Source organism: Anomaloglossus baeobatrachus, chromosome 3 (genome assembly GCF_048569485.1).
Source record: "Anomaloglossus baeobatrachus isolate aAnoBae1 chromosome 3, aAnoBae1.hap1, whole genome shotgun sequence".
Classification (NCBI taxonomy): domain Eukaryota; kingdom Metazoa; phylum Chordata; class Amphibia; order Anura; family Aromobatidae; genus Anomaloglossus; species Anomaloglossus baeobatrachus.
In genome coordinates, this window is record NC_134355.1 from 618,040,317 (window position 1) to 618,060,125 (window position 19,809).

Genomic DNA, 19,809 nt, shown 5'->3' on the forward strand with positions numbered 1-19,809 from the left:
CCCCCGCCTCACTCCCCCTCCCGCAGCCGAGAATATCAGCCGCAGCTGCCCCGGGACTGTCGCATGCATTATGCGGCAGTACCGGCGTGTCCTCGGCTCTTCTTGCTGCCGTGTAGCAGTGGCAGCAAGGTAATACAAGGGGTTAATGGTGGTGGATCACCGCCATTAACTCCAGGCTTGATCATGGCAGCGTCTATGTGACAGCTGACATGATCAACCCGTAAGTAAAGTGAATAAAACACAGACACCGAAAAATCCTTTATTTTAAATAAAACAAACAAGCCTCGTTCACCATTTTATTAACCCCTCCCGCAGCAAAGCTCCGGCGTAATCCACCGCTCCGGCGTAATCCACAGGTCCTGCGCTGCTTACATCCAGCCGCGACTGTCACAGACATAGCGCTGAATGAATGCAGCAGACAGCAGAGGTAATTACCGGTCATTTCCCACGGCCGGTAATGTGAACTCACTGCCAACCGTGGGAAATGCAGCGATCTGTCCTCTATCTATCTATCCCTCTATCTGTCTGTCTATCTATCTATCCCTCTATCTATTCTTCTGTCTATCTATCTACTATCTCAGAATTAAATGACTTTTTTTTTTTTTTTAATGTGCTTTATTGCATTGAATGCAATAAAGCACATCCCAACCCGCACGCGGCAAAACCGCGGCAATACCGCGGTGAAACCGCAGCAAACCGCATGCGGTTTTTGGGTGCGGTTTGCAGCGGTTTTTTACCGCGGGTGCGGTAATCTTTGAGAGCATGCGGAATTTTCTCAAGAAAATTCCATTTCCCAGTGCGCACATAGCCTTAAAGACATCCTGTCATTGGCTCAAAATCTGGAGTTAAAATGCTGCAAAAATCTCTGCGCTGCCGAATCTGTCACTTCTCCGTTTTGCAGAGATAGTCCCCTTTGTTTCTTCTAGAGCGCAGTATGTGAGATCTCTGACCTGTGCGCTGCCATTACTTCAAGTTATTGTGGACAAGAGTGGTCCTTACAATCTGCTGGTGCGTGTGGTGTATTTAATTATTCCCTTTGCGTCTATATTTTGGTCTACTTTTCGTATCACGGGGTAATTTGATGTGTAATGTGTTGTTCTCCATCTGAGGTTGCATTTACGTATTCTTAAGACCATCTAAGAATGAGAAGTTTTAAATTATGTTCCAATATGTAAAACCATAGAATTCAGAGGGTGTACTTAGTTTTTCTCATGATTGTATATGGATCATTGGGTGATGATCGAAGTAAATAAAAGACTAGAGTAGAATTATGAAGAAAACAGACTGTCCTGGGATGTTTTTTTAACTCTTCCCTCTCCTCAGTATCTGGTCATGTAAAATTAAGATTATATTGCAGATTTGTGGACTGTAAGAATCATATTCATGCATTGTACCCAATGCAAAAAAAAATATTTGTCTGCTTTACCGAGACTAACACTTTGCCCACTTGTTTGCCCTTGGTTAAAATGTCCATCGCAGCGGTGCGCATGCACGGTGGCACTCCTAGCATGTTCGCGTCGGCCGGCCTCCATACGGTGTGACGCGGGTAACCTGTGTGACGACACTGGAAGTGCCCGCGTCACTTCCGGGAGTGCCCGATGACGCGGACCTCTGCCGGAGTCCCGCCTCACCTGCGGCCATTGGTAGCTGACAGCAGCCATTTGAGTGGGGTATTTAAACCTGGTATGAAGTATACACATCACACCACGGGCCCCCGAAGAAGATATCGAAACGTGCACGTTGGGGCACGTTTTTCTTGGGCATTCTAAACCACCATGGGTGAGTGAACACTACCCTATAAGATCGTATCATAGTGTTTGCAATTATTTGGAATAGTATACTATGTGGGAATTTCTGTTTTAGCTGAGGCTTGTACTTCAGTGGGGAAAAAAGGATGGCTAAATAGATATATGAAATCTATGATTTTCATTTGTATATGGGATAAGTGTGGTTTTCCACTATTGTCTCACATCTATATCAATCTAATTGCATTTTATTATTATGAACCACTGAGTATGTGTTTGCTGATTAATATTATAACATCCGTTCACATTTTGCCATGTGTGGTCTGCTGGCCCTCTGTGATTTGTCTTCAGGGACTCCCTGTAAAAACCTGATAATGATGATTTGATTAATTTGTATGTCACTTCTTGCTATAATACTATTTAATAAATGATTTATATTTTTGCAAGGAGTTTGTATTTGATGTTGTTGATCATTATATGATCAGGACTACGTTTCCCCTCAGTTCTCTCACTATAAATAGTAGTAAGCCAAATATTGCAGTAAGATCCTATACAGGAGACTATATACTAAACCGCCCAATGCTGGCGAACATGCACATAACTCCTGAATGACGCTTAGAGCTAGAATTCATATCCCTGGGCTGCCGAGTTTGGTCTTGTAGAATTGCAGAATGTTTAGACCTTAGTCATTGTCTGCAGCCAACCAATATTATCGAGAATGTATTTTTCATATCAATTTGTATGACTGTCAGATAATTAAAAACAAATGACTATAAAAGATGACCCCACCTCTCATAAATCGTCTTCAGCGTGGTTTGATCATGGACGGCCTCCGTCTCCTCAAGGTACAGGATAAGCCATGACGTTCTATATGGCCACTGCTCTGTAAGGTTGATCCAAGAAGCCAATCTGTCCCAATTAAAAGTGATCTGATTGGCTCTTAATAGCCTTCCTACAAAAAGTAGAAAAAAAAAAATAAGAAGAAGAAAAAATGCCCTACATACAATAGGACTCACAAACATTGGAGTAGGTTCCTTCATTGCTTATAAGACTGGCTACCTGAATGTGGCTGTGAATAATATTGAAGCTCAGTCCTATGCATTTGGACTAGACAGCATTGCAGTGCCAGAAACACACCACCATAAGGACAAAGTACACAAGGCTCTCAAGACAGGGTCTGCCCCTTTATTCTTTCGGATTGCCACCTATCAAATGTTCATGGCATATTCTGAGGATCACTCATTAACACTAGAACTACTGAGGTAGTCATTTTGACTACTTTGCACCATGTATTTCTATATAGGTGTCACGAGTCCAGTAGTTCTAGTGTTAAAGAAGTACTGCCATCAAAATCTTTATCCTCTTAATATATAGCAATCATCATATTATATAGCAGTGTTTACTTACAATTGTTCATTTTGCTTTTCTACCCAGTTAATTCTTATCTTTTTCCATTTGGTCTATGATATCACGTGATTAAAAACAGACTAGCTGAACCCTTCTAAGCTCTATGTAGAAACAGGAAGTCACTTTTTCCTGCATAATGGTAGGGGGAAGAGGAAGCAGCTGGGTCAAGAGTTGAAGAGGGGGGGGATGACTCACGCAGCGAAAAGAGACATCCTGTTTCTACATAGGGCCTAGAAGGATTGAGCTAGTCAGATTTTATTCAAATGATTTTATAGACCTAATGGAAAAGAGAAGCGTTAACTGGGTAGAAAAGCAAAAAAGAGAATTTTGTTTACTTACCGTAAATTCTTTTTCTTATAGTTCCGACATGGGAGACCCAAACCATGGGTGTATAGCTTCTGCCTCCGGAGGACACACAAAGTACTACACTCAAACGTGTAGCTCCTCCCTCCGGGCTATATACACCCCCTGGATGACAATCTACCCAGTTCAGTGCAAAAGCTGAAGGAGGACATCCACCCATAAGTAGAGATAGAGTAAAACTCGGAAAGACCGGAACTCTGACTACTAACAACAGCCGGTGAAACACACGGAACAAAAAAACTGCCAACAGGCAACAGTGAGGGTGCTGGGTCTCCCATGTCGGAACTATAAGAAAAAGAATTTACGGTAAGTAAACAAAATTCTCTTTTTCTTTATCGTTCCTTATGGGAGACCCAAACCATGGGACGTTCCAAAGCAGTCCATGGGTGGGAAATAAACCAAACTGAGAAGTAGGCAAAACCTAACTTCACAAATGGGCGACAGCCGCTTGAAGAATGCGTCTGCCCAAGCTCGCATCTGCCGAAGCATGAGCATGCACTTGGTAGTGCTTCGAAAAGGTGTGCAGACTGGACCACGTGGCAGCCTGACAAACCTGCTGAGCCGTAGCCTGGTGCCTGAAAGCGCAGGAGGCACCGACAGCTCTGGTCGAGTGCGCCCTAATCCCCGGCGGGGGAGGTACCTGAGAACACTGGTAGGCATCGGTGATAGCCGACCTGATCCAACGAGCTAGGGTCGGTTTAGATGCAGCGAGACCCTTGCGCTGACCTGTGGTTAGCACAAAAAGTGAGGTGCACCGCCTAAAAACGGCGGTGCGTGACACATAGATTCGGAGCGCCCGCACCAAATCCAAGGTATGCAACGCCCTTTCAAAGCGATGCACAGGGGCCGGACAAAGAGAAGGCAATGAAATGTCCTGGTTAAGGTGGAAAGGAGACACCACCTTAGGGAGAAAGTCCGGAGACGGACGAAGAACCACCTTGTCTTGGTGAAACACCAAAAAGGGGGATTCCGAAGAGAGCGCAGCCAAATCAGAAACTCTCCTGAGAGAAGTTATGGCTACTAGAAAAACAACTTTCTGTGAAAGTCGAGACAAGGGAACCTCCCTGAGAGGCTCAAAGGGGGGTTTCTGTAAGGCCGTGAGGACCAGATTAAGGTCCCAGGGATCCAAGGGCCGCCGGTAAGGAGGAATGATGTGAGATGCGCCCTGCATGAAAGTGCGCACCTGAGCCAGTCGGGCGATACGCCTCTGGAACAATACCGACAGAGCCGACACCTGTCCCTTGAGGGAATTGAGGGATAGTCCTAGCTGTAGACCGGACTGTAGAAAAGACAGGATGGTCGGCAAGGAGAACGGCCAAGGAGCATGGTCGGAAGAGCGACACCAGGACAGGAAAATCCTCCAAGTCCTGTGGTAAATCTTGGCCGAGGAAGACTTCCGAGCCTGAGTCATGGTGGAGATGACCTCAGAGGGAATGCCTGAAGCCGTCAGGATCCAGGACTCAAGAGCCACGCCGTCAATCTGAGAGCCGCAGAATTCTGGCGGAAGAACGGACCTTGAGAGAGAAGGTCTGGGCGGTCCGGGAGATGCCACGGCACCTCTACGGACAGACGGAGCAGGTCTGGGTACCAAGCTCGCCTGGGCCAGTCCGGAGCAATGAGTATGACTCGACGGCCCTCCATTCCGATCTTGCGCAGAACCCTGGGCAAGAGCGCTAGAGGGGGAAACACGTAGGCCAGACGGAACTGAGACCAATCTTGAACCAGTGCGTCTGCTGCGAAAGCTTGAGGATCGTGGGAGCGAGCCACGTAAACCGGAACCTTGTTGTTGTGCCGGGATGCCATTAGGTCCACTTCCGGAGTGCCCCACTTGCGGCAGATTGATCTGAACACTGACGGGTGCAGGGCCCACTCGCCGCTGTCCACGGTTTGACGGCTGAGGTAATCGGCCTCCCAGTTTTCCACGCCTGGGATGTGGACTGCAGACATGGTGGACTTGGAGTCCTCTGTCCACTGGAGGATTCGTTGAACCTCCAACATCGCCAGACGGCTGTGAGTCCCGCCCTGGTGATTGATGTAGGCAACAGCTGTCGCGTTGTCCGACTGAACTCGAATGTGCTTGCCCGCCAACAGGTGGTGAAAGGCTAGGAGAGCTAGAAACACAGCTCTGATCTCCAGCACATTGATCGAGAGGGCTGATTCGGACGGAGTCCAAGTGCCCTGTGCTCGGTGATGGAGAAATACTGCTCCCCAACCGGAGAGGCTGGCATCCGTGGTGAGGATCACCCAGGACGGAGTCAGGAAGGAGCGTCCCTGAGACAGAGAGAGAGGCCGAAGCCACCACTGAAGGGAGCTCCTGGTCTGTGACGACAGAGCCACCTGCTTGTGTAAGGAAGAGATCCGCTTGTCCCAACAGCGGAGAATGTCCAGCTGCAGGGGACGCAGATGGAACTGAGCAAAGGGGACCGCTTCCATGGACGCCACCATCTGACCCAGCACCTGCATGAGGTGTCTGATGGAATGACGGCGGTGCCTCAGCAGAGAGCGCACCGCCAGACGAAGAAACTGCTGTTTGACTAAGGGCAACTTGACAAGTGCCGGCAGAGTCTCGAATTGCATCCCTAGGTACAAAAGCACCTGGGTCGGGGTCAGAGTGGACTTGGGCAGGTTGACAAGCCACCCGAACTGAACTAGCGTGGCGAGAGTGAGAGAGACACTCCGCTGGCAGTCTGCACTGGATGAGGCCTTGACTAGAAGGTCGTCCAGGTAAGGAATCACTGCCAACCCCTGGAGGTGCAGGACCGCAACCACTGCTGCCATGACCTTGGTGAATACTCGAGGGGCCGTGGCTAAGCCGAAGGGGAGAGCCACGAATTGGAAATGTTCCTCTCCGATCGCAAAGCGTAGCCAACGCTGGTGTGAAACCGCAATAGGCACATGCAGATAGGCATCTCTGATGTCGATGGATGCCAGAAAATCTCCTTGGGTCATTGAAGCAATGACCGATCTCAGAGATTCCATGCGAAAGTGCCGCACCTGAACATGCTTGTTGAGAAGCTTGAGATCCAGGATGGGTCGGAAGGAACCGTCCTTTTTGGGGACTAGAAAGAGGTTTGAGTAGAAACCGCTGAACCGTTCCCGGGCGGGAACCGGAACAATTACACCGTTGGCCTGCAGGGATGCCACGGCCTGAGAGAAGGCGGCGGCTTTGGAGCAGGGGGGGGTGGACAGAAAAAATCTGTTTGGCGGGCTGGAAGAAAATTCTATCCTGTAGCCGTGGGAGATGATATCCCGCACCCACTGATCGGAGACGTGTTGCAACCACACGTCGCCAAAGTGGGAGAGCCTGCCACCGACCAAGGACGTTGCTGGCGCGGCCAGATAGTCACGAGGAGGCTGCCTTAGTGGCAGCGGCTCCTCCGGTCTTTTGAGGACGCGGCTTTGCGCGCCAGTTGGATTTACGATCCTTGGCTGCAGTAGTGGACGAGGCCGAGGGCTTAGAGGATGACCAGTTAGAGGAACGAAAGGAACGAAACCTCGATTGGTTACTGCCCTGGACAGGTTTCTTGGCTTTAGCTTGTGGCAAGGAAGTACTCTTCCCGCCAGTAGCTTCCTTAATTATGTCATCCAGCTGTTCCCCAAACAGCCGGGACCCAGCAAAAGGGAGACTCGTAAGGTACTTCTTAGAGGAAGCGTCTGCTTTCCACTCTCGAAGCCACAAGATCCTGCGGATCGCGAGGGAGTTAGCGGAGGCCACCGCCGTGCGGTGAGAAGCCTCCAGGATGGCAGACATGGCGTAGGATGTAAAAGCCGAAGCTTGAGAAGTTAAGGCATCCGTCTCAGGAATAGAGTCCCTAGAGAGGGAATGAATCTCCGCCAGAGAGGCAGAGACTGCCTTAAGAGCCCACACTGCCGCAAAAGACGGGGAGAACGAGGCTCCTGTCGCCTCATATACAGACTTGGCCAGAAGGTCAACCTGGCGGTCAGTGGGATCCTTAAGAGAAGTGCCATCAGCCACAGCTACGACTGTGCGGGCTGAGATTCTGGACACCGGAGGGTCCACCTTTGGGGACTGGGCCCAGTCCTTAACCACCTCCGGTGGAAAGGGAAAACGGTCATCTGAACTACGCTTCGGAAAACGTTTGTCAGGACAGGCCCTGGGCTTGCTAACAGTGGTGTGAAAGCTGGAGTGGTTAAAAAACATACTCCTAGGTTTCTTAGGAGAGGTAAACTGGTGTACCTCTATCAGAGAGGGTTGTTCCTCTGACTCTGGTGGGTTGAGGTTCAGTACGGAGTTAATGGACGCAATCAAGTCACTAACATCCGCATCACCCTCAGACAAGTCAATGGGGTACATAGAGGCAGCGTCTGAGCCCACAGTAAACGAATCCTCCTCGCCCTGCACCTCGGCTTGAGAATCAGAGCCGTGGGACGAGGAAGGAGAAGGATCCCTGCGTCTCCGTTTAGGGGGACGGGGTCCTAGGACATGCTCTGAGGGCTCTGCAGAGCTCTGAGCCGCAGAGACACCCTGAGAGGGGGGCTGAGAGGGGGGCTGATGCATGGACAGCAGTGTCCGGGACAGCTGCCCCATGGAGTCGGCAAAAGACTGGGAAATAGCTTGTGAAAAAGAAGCTACCCAAGCCGGGGGTTCAGCCACCGGGGCCGGAGCAGCCGGAGGAACCCATGAGGCGGCTCCAGGCTGAGACACAAACATGTTAGCACAGGCATCACAGTGTGGGTATGTGCTTGGCTCTGGCAGAATGAGCTTACATGCAGTGCATATAGCGTACATGTTTGCAGCCTTGCTCCTAGTGACAGACATGCTGCTGATGGTGGAAGCTCTGCAGCCAGAATACACTCCTGTAGAAAGTCTGAGAGTGTAATAAAAGTCCACAACCAGAGGTTGTGGCTTACCAGCCCTTGCTCTCTGTGTGCCCTCCGGATTCCACCGCTCCTCTGTGAAGCGTCAGCCTTCTAACAGTATGCAGCTGCAGCATCCAGCGTCTTACAGTGCAAGAACGCTGAAAAAATGGCGCTGGGAGAAGAGGGGGGGGCGTGTATAAGCCCCAAGAGCGGGAAAACACGGAGGGCAGAGAGATACAGGAAGAAATACAGGGGAGGGAACATCTCCCCAGAGAGGAGTGCCCTCCCCTCTGCTGGTCGGGCGGTGGGCGGTGCTGTATGCAAAACATGCAGAGAACCGAAAACGAAACTAGGCCCAAACAGAAGCCGGGGCCTAGATTTTAAAACGCGGCCGACGAGCAGGCACCTTCGGCGCGGTTCTCAGGGGAAAACCCCAGAACCGGCCGGAATTAACAGTAACGCTAAAGCACATACTGTCCCCCACATAAAAGTACCCGGGACCCCTGAAAAAACGTCTCAATACTTAGCTCTTGAGACGCAGGGCCATGTCCCTGAATGGGGGTAACGCTCCTTCCAGCAGGGACCAGACAGGGCTGCGGATGGAGACCGGCCTTCTGCAAGCAGAGAGGACCGTGGAGGCTCCCACTTCAAACAGAGCCTCGACAGAGGGTGTGAAGGAGCGCGGCATGTGAAGGCTCCAGCCTTATAAAGTCAACCTTAACAGCACCCGACAGAGTGGGGTGTGAAGGGACATGCCGGGAGTCCAGACTGGACCCGCTTTTCTTCCAAATCTTTAAAATTAAAATAAAAAAATATCAGAGAATGCAAGTGTGTGTGTACTCCTGAAACACAAAGCATTGAACTGGGTAGATTGTCATCCAGGGGGTGTATATAGCCCGGAGGGAGGAGCTACACGTTTGAGTGTAGTACTTTGTGTGTCCTCCGGAGGCAGAAGCTATACACCCATGGTTTGGGTCTCCCATAAGGAACGATAAAGAAATTAGCAATTGTAAATTCACAATACCATAATATCATGATTGCAATATATTAAGAGGATAAAAACTTTGATGGGAGTGCTTCTTGTTTATATTTCTCTGTGCTCTGCAAACGACGTTCAACTAACATCCACAATAATCCAACCCTCCCACTCCCTGCTCCAAGACTTGTCCCGAGCTGCACCAATCCTCAGGAATGCTCTACCCCAAAAAAGTAGGATGATCCACAACTTGCGCAGCTTCTGACGCTCCTTAAAAACACATCTCTTTAGGGTGGCTGATCACCTTCCCCAATCAAAGTCAATTCATACAGTGCCTACAAGTAGTATTCAACCCCCTGCAGATTTAGCAGGTTTACACATTTGGAATTAACTTGGCATTGTGACATTTGGACTGTAGATCAGCCTGGAAGTGTGAAATGCACTGCAGCAAAAAAAAATGTTATTTCTTTTTTTTTTTTTAAATTGTGAAAAGTTTATTCAGAGGGTCATTTATTATTCAACCCCTCAAACCACCAGAATTCTGTTTGGTTCCCCTAAAGTATTAAGAAGTATTTCAGGCACAAAGAACAATGAGCTTCACATGTCTGGATTAATTATCTCTTTTTCCAGCCTTTTCTGACTAATTAAGACCCTCCCCAAACTTGTGAACAGCACTCATACTTGGTCAACATGGGAAAGACAAAGGAGCATTCCAAGGCCATCAGAGACAAGATCGTGGAGGGTCACAAGGCTGGCAAGTGGTACAAAACCCTTTCCAAGGAGTTGGGCCTACTTGTCTCCACTGTTGGGAGCATCATCCGGAAGTGGAAGGCTTATGGAACTACTGTTAGCCTTCCACGGCCTGGGCAGCCTTTGAAAGTTTCAACCCGTGCCGAGGCCAGGCTTGTCCGAAGAGTCAAGGCTAACCCAAGGACAACAAGGAAGGAGCTCCGGGAAGATCTCATGGCAGTGGGGACATTGGTTTCAGTCAATACCATAAGTAACGTACTCCACCGCAATGGTCTCCGTTCCAGACGAGCCCGTAAGGTACCTTTACTTTCAAAGCGTCATGTCAAGGCTCGTCTACAGTTTGCTCATGATCACTTGGAGGACTCTGAGACAGACTGGTTCAAGGTTCTCTGGTCTGATGAGACCAAGATCGAGATCTTTGGTGCCAACCACACACGTGACGTTTGGAGACTGGATGGCACTGCATACGACCCCAAGAATACCATCCCTACAGTCAAGCATGGTAGTGGCAGCATCATGCTGTGGGGCTGTTTCTCAGCCAAGGGGCCTGGCCATCTGGTCCGCATCCATGGGAAGATGGATAGCACGGCCTACCTGGAGATTTTGGCCAAGAACCTCCGCTCCTCCATCAAGGATCTTAAGATGGGTCGTCATTTCATCTTCCAACAAGACAACGACCCAAAGCACACAGCCAAGAAAACCAAGGCCTGGTTCCAGAGGGAAAAAATCAAGGTGTTGCAGTGGCCTAGTCAGTCTCCTGACCTTAACCCAATTGAAAACTTGTGGAAGGAGCTCAAGATTAAAGTCCACATGAGACACCCAAAGAACCTAGATAACTTGGAGAAGATCTGCATGGAGGAGAGGGCCAAGATAACTCCAGAGACCTGTGCCGGCCTGATCAGGTCTTATAAAAGACTATTATTAGCTGTAATTGCAAACAAGGGTTATTCCACAAAATATTAAACCTAGGGGTTGAATAATAATTGACCCACACTTTTATGTTGAAAATTTATTAAAATTTAACTGAGCAACATAACTTGTTGGTTTGTAAGATTTATGCATCTGTTAATAAATCCTGCTCTTGTTTGAAGTTTGCAGGCTCTAACTTATTTGCATCTTATCAAACCTGCTAAATCTGCAGGGGGTTGAATACTACTTGTAGGCACTGTATATAGCCCCTCCGCCATTTCTCAGAACATAATTCTCCATCAAATTCCAGTGTGCCCAAAGCATTACAAAGATTAGCTGGTGATTGTTTCATGCAGCCTTTTATCTATCCACCCAGTTTTTGGAGATGGCTGGACCGTTGTTGTAAATAAGCACTTGAACCTTGTGTAACCACCACCTCACCTCATTGTAGATTGTAAGCTCTTACAAGCAGGGCTGTCTTTGCTTTAAATGTTGTATCTTCTATAACTGTTACCGTATTTTCCGACGTATAAAATCATTTTTTTAACCCCTGAAAATCATCTCAAAAGTAGAGTGTCGTCCTATACGGCGGTGCACAGTGCTGCATGAGCCCATTGTGTAGTAATGCCCTCCTACCAGTCCCCTTCTTGTCCCCTATTATGCCATTAGTTACACACAATAAACATTATTCGCACCTGTCCTCTGTTCCCGTGGTGCCTTCAGCTCCTTCTGGCAGACTGCAGGCCCTTAGATCCCTCCGCGATAGCGTCCTGTACATGGTACCGCCGCCGCTGCAGTGCCATAAAGTATTCAACTACAGTAAAGCGCTGACAGTAGCAGCGGTGGCCCCATGTACAGGACACGATCATGGAGGGAATCTATGGGCCTGCGGTCCGCAAGAAGCACTCCTCCATGAACGCATCCCATACATGTGGCCGCTGCTGTCAGCGCTTTACTGCAGTTGAATGCTTTACGGCACTGCAAAGTATTGAACTGCAGTAAAGCCATGAAGGCCGACAGCAGCCCTGTGCAACGGACGCTATCACGGAGGGGTCTATGTGCCATGTGGTCTACAAGAAGCAGCTGAGGTCATTGTGGGCACAGAGGACAAGTGAGAATAATGTTTATTGTGTGTAAACAACGGCATAATAGGGGACAAGTAGGGGACTGGTAGGAGGGCATTGCTAAACAATAGGCTCACTGCTATAAGGGGGGGGACAAGGAGGGGCACATTACTAAACAATGGGCTCATTACTGCAAGGGGACATTACTAAACAATAGGCACATTACTGCAGGGGACATTACTAAATAATGGGCACATTACTGCAGGGGATATTACTTAACAATGGGCACATTACTGCAGGGGATATTACTAAACAATGGGCACATTACTGCAGGGGACATTACTAAACAATGGGCACATTACTGCAGGGGACATTACTAAACAATGGGCACATTACTGCAGGGGATATTACTTAACAATGGGCACATTACTGCAGGGGATATTACTAAACAATGGGCACATTACTGCAGGGGACATTACTAAACAATGGGCACATTACTGCAGGGAACATTACTAAACAATGGGCACATTACTGCAGGGGACATTACTAAACAATGGGCACATTACTGCAAGGGACATTACTAAACAATGGGCACATTACTCAGGTCGGCTTATACTCCATTATATATGGTATATTCCAAACTCTATATTTTAATTGGAAAAGTTGGGGGTCGTCTTAAATGCCCAGTCATCTTATATGCCGGAAAATACGGTATTTATCTTTGTTATATGAACCTCAGAATTGTAAAGCGCTGCAGAATATGTGGGCGCTATAGAAATAAAGATTATTTTTATTATTATCCATATAAATCCCCAAAAACCTCTTCAAATCAGAACTAAAAAAAACAAAAAAAAAAACCCCCGAAACTTTGAGAAACAGTCTACTATTTGTACATTGGTCTGCTAGAAGATGAAAGGTGCATTTCTGCTACCCTAATGTTTGTGTGCTTCACAATACTCTGGCCAATGATTGCTACGTGTTATGGCGATCGAGACATGGAAATCCACTCTCCATCAGTGCCAAAACAAACAAAAAAATTGATTAAAAGGCCTTCTGTTTAGATTTTCTCAACAACAGTATTAACTGCTCATCAAGTTCTTAAAGGGGACCTCCACCTTTTGACTTTTTTTTTTCTTACTTAAATGCATGTATTTGAGGCTTAAAAAAAAAATCATTTGTATAATGTCTTCTTCAGCCTCTGCATTAATGAGAATTTACCCGTGAGCGTGTTCTGACAGTCCTACTGGAGTATTTCTAACACTTATCTTGTTCTGAGCTCCTCTCGGTTGATTTATAACCACAAACCACATCAAAAATGAATGTGCGGGAAACAAACAACCTATAAAAGCCAAAGCGTTAACATTTGTAATTAAACCCAATTACAAAATATGATTTTTAACTCAAAATACAGGTATTTAAAGAGAATCTGTCAGGAGGTTTGGGCTACTCCCATCTGATGATGGATTGGGTGCATTAGATCTCAACATGACTGATCCTTCTGTTCTTACAGGAAATAAGGCGCTGCCAAAACGTAAATGACAGTGGCTTTTTCCCCTCTTCCCACTGAGGATACATGCAGACTTGGCCAAGAGGGAGATGGGAGGGACAGCTGTCTAAGGTGTATGGCCATCTGTAGCTTCCCGCTTATCACCAACTCTATTACCTGTTACTGAAACAATATTTAATAATCTTCTCATAGTCTGAGGACTGATGTCACTGAACCAGTCTTCTGTCACCAGCAGCTTGGTGAGATCGAATGACATCTGACGGGTGATCGTGCGCTGCATCTGCCGTCTTCTGTACGTATCCTGAAGAAAGAACACAATTACATCTAATATTAAACAGGGTGGTCGGTATACGTTACTGGAAGACCAGCTCTAATATTCTCTGCAGTCACAGCGTGTCCTCAACATTACAGTGCAGAAATGCCCTTCAAGGAACGAAACAAAAACACTTTTCTTATCCAGACTTTGAGCCAGAAGGGAATGCCGGAGAACGGGAAATCACAGCAGGCAGAATAGTAAGAAAAATCCAGATCAATTCCATAGATTAAAAGTAATCTGGATTATCTTTAAAATATAAAGTGTTAAAGGGGTATTCACTAAGGATGTAAATGTTCAGGAATGGCAACATTTAGTTACTTGCGTCATCCAGTCTATAGCACTTAATGACCTGGGCAGGCAGATTTTTTTTAACATCCTTAGTGCCTGGCTCCCTATGTTGGTTGATAGCTGACATCAGGAGAGAAATCTTGCCCCTGCCAACGTCACCGCTGCCTTTGTGCCTGCGCTGTTCTGAGGGCAGCTGCATCAGCGTGCTACTGCACACATTCTGCCCATCAACGCTGTACACCCGCAAGGCACCGAGTGATGTGATCAGGAGGGAGACTTCCTGCCCCACACCCGTCAGCTATTTTTCAATATAGAAAGTCGGGCGCTTAAGACGTAAATGAGCTGTGGAGGTGGACATGTATTAGGTGCTCTGGGCGGGACCAAGCACCTAATGCTTCATATGCATATTGATAAAATGAGGATTTCTCAGGAAAGAGGCCGCAAACGGGAAGGTATCAATCCATGAATCTTTCAATGACCTACATGAACATATAAACTGTTAAGTGGGATTAAAGATGCTGATAAATTCTCATTAAGATTTCTATTTGTGACTTGAAGAAATCCCTTGAAGAATATTTCGAAATTAGGCGGCCATTCCTTTTTCTGAAGCCGGGCAGTTTTCCTCTTGTTTATTCAAGAGGAACTTGATACTGGTTAAAATCTGTTAATATTTGCCAACCCAGAACAGCTAAAAACTCTGGTTAGGAGACCACAGCGTACCCACCAGCATCAGGTTTCAGAAGGTGGACAGATCTCGGAAGTTACCCAATATGACATATGTACGTCAGGGTATAATCTCTACGGCACGGCCGAGCATTTGTGGAGAGTAAGCAATGTGAGGCGTAAACAAGACAACGACGACTGTCCAATTCCGCAGGAATATGAGCAAAGCACGTGGTCTTAGTTTATCCAGCATCTTGTCAAACTGAAATTTTTTATTATTTTTTTTTTAAATTTTCCATAAAAATCCTACATTTCACTTCTCTATCTCGTCAGCGTACTGATACTGTAAGATTTTTCCTCTTACCCGTCTGTTCAAGGCTGTTTTGCTGCCAAGTTTTGCAGTCTCTGCAAGACTGTGCTGAGAGACACGACGATCCATATCTTCATGGCCTCCTATGGAGAGAACAAAGTACAGAAGTCACAATCGCGTTTTTCTATAAAATATAAGCGTGCGAGTCTCAGGATCTTCTAAGTACGCTGGTTTGTTTCACACGAGGAAGGATCCATATAAAGAACTGCGAATAGCGAATATATATATAAAAAGTGTTGTGGAAGCCAAATTATACAACGCCACATTCATGTGACAACTCAGCAGCCATCTGGGGACGCACAGGATTGCGAAAACAAACTACCTCTACCACCGACCTTCATATACTGGTGGATGAGCGGGATTTTATTCTTAACATCGAAAAATATATTCATATTAGAGGAGTTGGCCCATAAAAAAACCCATTGATCACTATTCACAGAGCTGGGCGTCCAACTGATCCCAAAACTAGGGACCAAAAGTATCCACTGTAAGCAGAGCAGGTGTGAGCATGTGCGACCACCATCCTACAGACAGTGAGTGGACAAGTGGTTGCACATGCTCACTACTTCGCCATTCATACCCTGGACTTTGGGACCCCCATTTTCCTGATCAGATGCTAATCTATCCTGTGACTAGGTGATTAATGTGGTTTATAAGAAAATTCCTTTAAATAAAAAGATCTAAAAGGCAACCAGTCACATTGAACACGGCATCTGACATAGATTTGGAGGCACCAAGTAGATTGATATGCAAGTTTGAAGGAAAAGAATCTGTATAACTTGTAGTAATTCACTTATATTCCTGCTCTATGCTTTAAAGTCCAGTGGTCAATCCTAATTAGTTACTGACAAGCTTTCCTTCAGGTCATTTGCCTAATACTAGATTTCCCCAAAAATAAGACCTATTCTGAAAATAAGCCCTAGCTTGATTTTACAGGAATTTTGGAGTATGCTTGAAATATAATCCTTAATTCCAAATATAAGCCCTGGTTACAGTCAGAGCCAGCGTTAGGGGGAGTAAAGCGGGCTTTACACGCTGCAACATCATGAGTGATAGCACCCGCCCACGTCGGTGGAGCGTCACAGGGTGATCGCTGCCGTAGCGAACAATATCGCTACGGCAGCGTCACACGCAATTACCTGTTCATCGACATCGCTGTGGCCGCCGAACAATCTCTCCTTTAAGGGGGCTGTTCGTTCAGCATCACAGCAGTGTCACTAACCGGCTGCCCAATAAAAGCAAAGGGGTGGAGATGAGTGGCCGAAACATTCCGCCAACCTACTTCCTTCCTCATTGCCGGTGGCCGCAGGTACGATGTTGTTCCTCGTTCCTGCGGTGTCACACATAGCGATGTGTGCTGCCGCAGGAACGACAAACAACCTGCGTTCCAAACGAGGAACGATTTTTTTAAACATGAACGACGTGTACACGAACGATTTGACACCTTTTTGCGATCGTTACTGATCGCAAAAAGGTGTCACACACAACGACATTGCTAATGAGCCCAGATGTGCGTCACCAACACCGTGACCCCGACGATATCTCGTTAGCGATATCGTTGTGTGTAAACGGGCCTTAAAACTGCGTAATTTCTCAGGGCCCCCACCCTTAGGGATCTCAACGTTTGTATTCTGAGGTTAAGGATACGGGAATGAAAAGCACCAGGTAAGTGCTGCCTCAAGCAGTACTGCATTAGATGTGTGAGGCCATATGGCACCGTAAACAAAATATAATATTTAGTGTAGGACTGCCACATGGGAATTGCCGTGACGTTGGTGGGGTGGCTCAAAATATTGTAATGTTTTGCCAAAAAAAGAGAATTTTGTTTACTTACCGTAAATTCTTTTTCTTATAGTTCCGTAATGGGAGACCCAGACCATGGGTGTATAGCTTCTGCCTCCGGAGGACACAGAAAGTACTACACTAAAAAGTGTAGCTCCTCCCTCTGAGCATATACACCCCCTGGATAACCAAATATAGCCAGTTTAGTGCAAGAGCTGAAGGAGAATAGCCACCCACAAGTAGAGATAGAGCAAAAAACCGGAACAACCGGAGCCTCTGTCTACAACAACAGCCCGTGATAACACGCGGAACAAGAAACTGCCAACAGGCAACAGGGAGGGTGCTGGGTCTCCCATTACAGAACTATAAGAAAAAGAATTTACGGTAAGTAAACAAAATTCTCTTTTTCTTCATCGTTCCTATGGGAGACCCAGACCATGGGACGTCTCAAAGCAGTCCATGGGTGGGAAATAAACAGAAAACTGAGAAGTAGGCGAAACCTAACTTCACAAATGGGCGACAGCCGCCTGAAGGATGCGTCTGCCCAAGCTTGCATCTGCCGAAGCATGAGCATGCACTTGGTAGTGCTTCGAAAAGGTGTGCAGACTAGACCAAGTGGCAGCCTGACAGACCTGCTGAGCCGTAGCCTGGTGCCTGAAAGCCCAAGAGGCACCGACAGCTCTGGTCGAGTGTGCCCTGATCCCCGGCGGGGGAGGCACCTGAGTACACTGGTAGGCATCGGATATGGCCGACCTAATCCAACGCGCTAGGGTCGGTTTAGAAGCCGAGAGGCCCTTGCGCCGACCTGTGGTCAGCACAAAAAGAGAGGTGCACCGCCTAAGAACAGCGGTGCGTGACACATAGATCCGGAGCGCCCGCACCAGATCTAAAGTATGCAACGCTTTCTCAAAGCGATGAACAGGAGCCGGACAAAAGGAAGGCAATGAAATGTCCTGGTTAAGGTGGAAAGGAGATACCACCTTAGGGAGAAAGTCCGGAGTCGGACGGAGAACCACCTTGTCTTGATGAAAAACCAAAAAAGGTGACTCCGAAGAGAGCGCAGCCAAATCAGAGACTCTCCTGAGAGAAGTTATGGCCACCAGAAAGACGACTTTCTGTGAAAGACGAAACAAAGAAACCTCCCTAAGAGGCTCAAAGGGGGGTTTCTGTAAGGCCGTGAGGACCAGATTAAGGTCCCAGGGATCCAAAGGCCGCCGGTAAGGCGGAATGATGTGAGATGCGCCCTGCATGAAGGTGCGCACCTGAGCCAGCCGGGCGATACGCCGCTGGAACAACACTGACAGAGCCGAGACCTGACCCTTGAGGGAATTGAGGGATAGTCCTAGCTGCAGACCGGACTGTAGAAAGGACAGGATGGTCGGCAAGGAAAAAGGCCAAGGAGCATGGCCGGAAGAACGACACCAGGACAGGAAAATTCTCCAAGTCCTGTGATAAATTTTTGCCAAGGAAGACTTCCGAGCCCGAGTCATAGTGGAGATGACTTCAGGAGGAATGCCAGAGGTCGTCAGGATCCAGGACTCAAGAGCCACGCCGTCAATCTGAGAGCCGCAGAATTCTGGCGGAAAAACGGACCTTGTGAGAGAAGGTCTGGGCGGTCCGGGAGATGCCACGGCACCTCTACGGACAGATGGAGCAGGTCTGGGTACCAAGCTCGCCTGGGCCAGTCCGGAGCAATGAGGATGACCCGACAGCCCTCCATTCTGATCTTGCGCAGGACTCTGGGCAAGAGAGCTAGAGGGGGAAACACGTAAGACAGACGAAACTGGGACCAATCTTGAACCAGCGCGTCCGCTGCAAAGGCTTGAGGATCGTGGGAGCGAGCCACGTAAACCGGGACCTTGTTGTTGTGCCGGGATGCCATTAGATCCACTTCCGGAGTGCCCCACTTGCGGCAGATTGACCGAAACACTGCCGGATGCAGAGCCCACTCGCCGCTGTCCACGGCCTGACGGCTGAGATAATCTGCCTCCCAGTTTTCTACGCCTGGGATGTGGACTGCGGATATGGTGGACTTGGAGTCCTCCGTCCACTGAAGGATGCGTTGAACCTCCAACATTGCCAGGCAGCTGCGAGTCCCGCCCTGGTGATTGATGTAGGCAACCGCTGTCGCGTTGTCTGACTGGACTCGAATGTGCTTGCCCGCCAACAGGTGGTGAAAGGCTACGAGAGCTAGGAGCACGGCTCTGATTTCCAGCACATTGATCGAGAGGGCTGATTCGGACGGAGTCCAAGTGCCCTGTGCTCGATGGTGGAGGTATACTGCTCCCCAGCCGGACAGACTGGCGTCCGTGGTGAGAATCACCCAGGACGGGGCCAGGAAGGAGCATCCCTGAGACAGAGAGAGGGGCCGAAGCCACCACTGAAGAGAGCCCCTGGTCTGTGGCGACAGAGCCACCAACCTGTGCAAGGAAGAAGTCCGCTTGTCCCAACAGCGGAGAATGTCCAGCTGCAGAGGACGCAGATAGAACTGGGCAAAGGGAACCGCTTCCATTGACGCCACCATCTGACCCAGCATAAGGAATCACTGCCAACCCCTGGAGGTGCAGAACCGCAACCACTGCTGCCATGACCTTGGTGAATACTCGAGAGGCCGTGGCTAACCCGAAGGGGAGAGCCACGAACTGGAAATGTTCCTCTCCGATTGCAAAACGTAGCCAACGCTGGTGTGAAACTGCAATTGGCACATGCAGATAGGCATCTCTGATGTCGATGGATGCCAGGAAATCTCCTTGGGTCATTGAGGCAATGACTGATCGCAGAGACTCCATGCGAAAATGCCGCACCTGAACATGCTTGTTGAGAAGCTTGAGATCCAGGATGGGCCGGA

At 48.2% G+C, this 19,809-nt stretch overlaps 1 protein-coding gene across 3 annotated transcripts in view; it reads right to left on the reverse strand.

Annotated features, from left to right (window-relative positions):
• Positions 1–19,809, reverse strand: part of KIDINS220 (kinase D interacting substrate 220) — a 249,348-nt gene that overhangs the window by 78,367 nt on the left and 151,172 nt on the right. For all 3 annotated transcript variants that reach the window (XM_075341087.1, XM_075341086.1, XM_075341085.1), the window contains exons 20-22: positions 15,174–15,262; positions 13,699–13,843; positions 2,535–2,697 (exon numbers count right to left, since the gene is read on the reverse strand). In XM_075341087.1, coding sequence (XP_075197202.1) covers positions 2,535–2,697; positions 13,699–13,843; positions 15,174–15,262 — 397 coding nt within the window. The remainder of the gene's footprint in view (positions 1–2,534; positions 2,698–13,698; positions 13,844–15,173; positions 15,263–19,809) is intronic.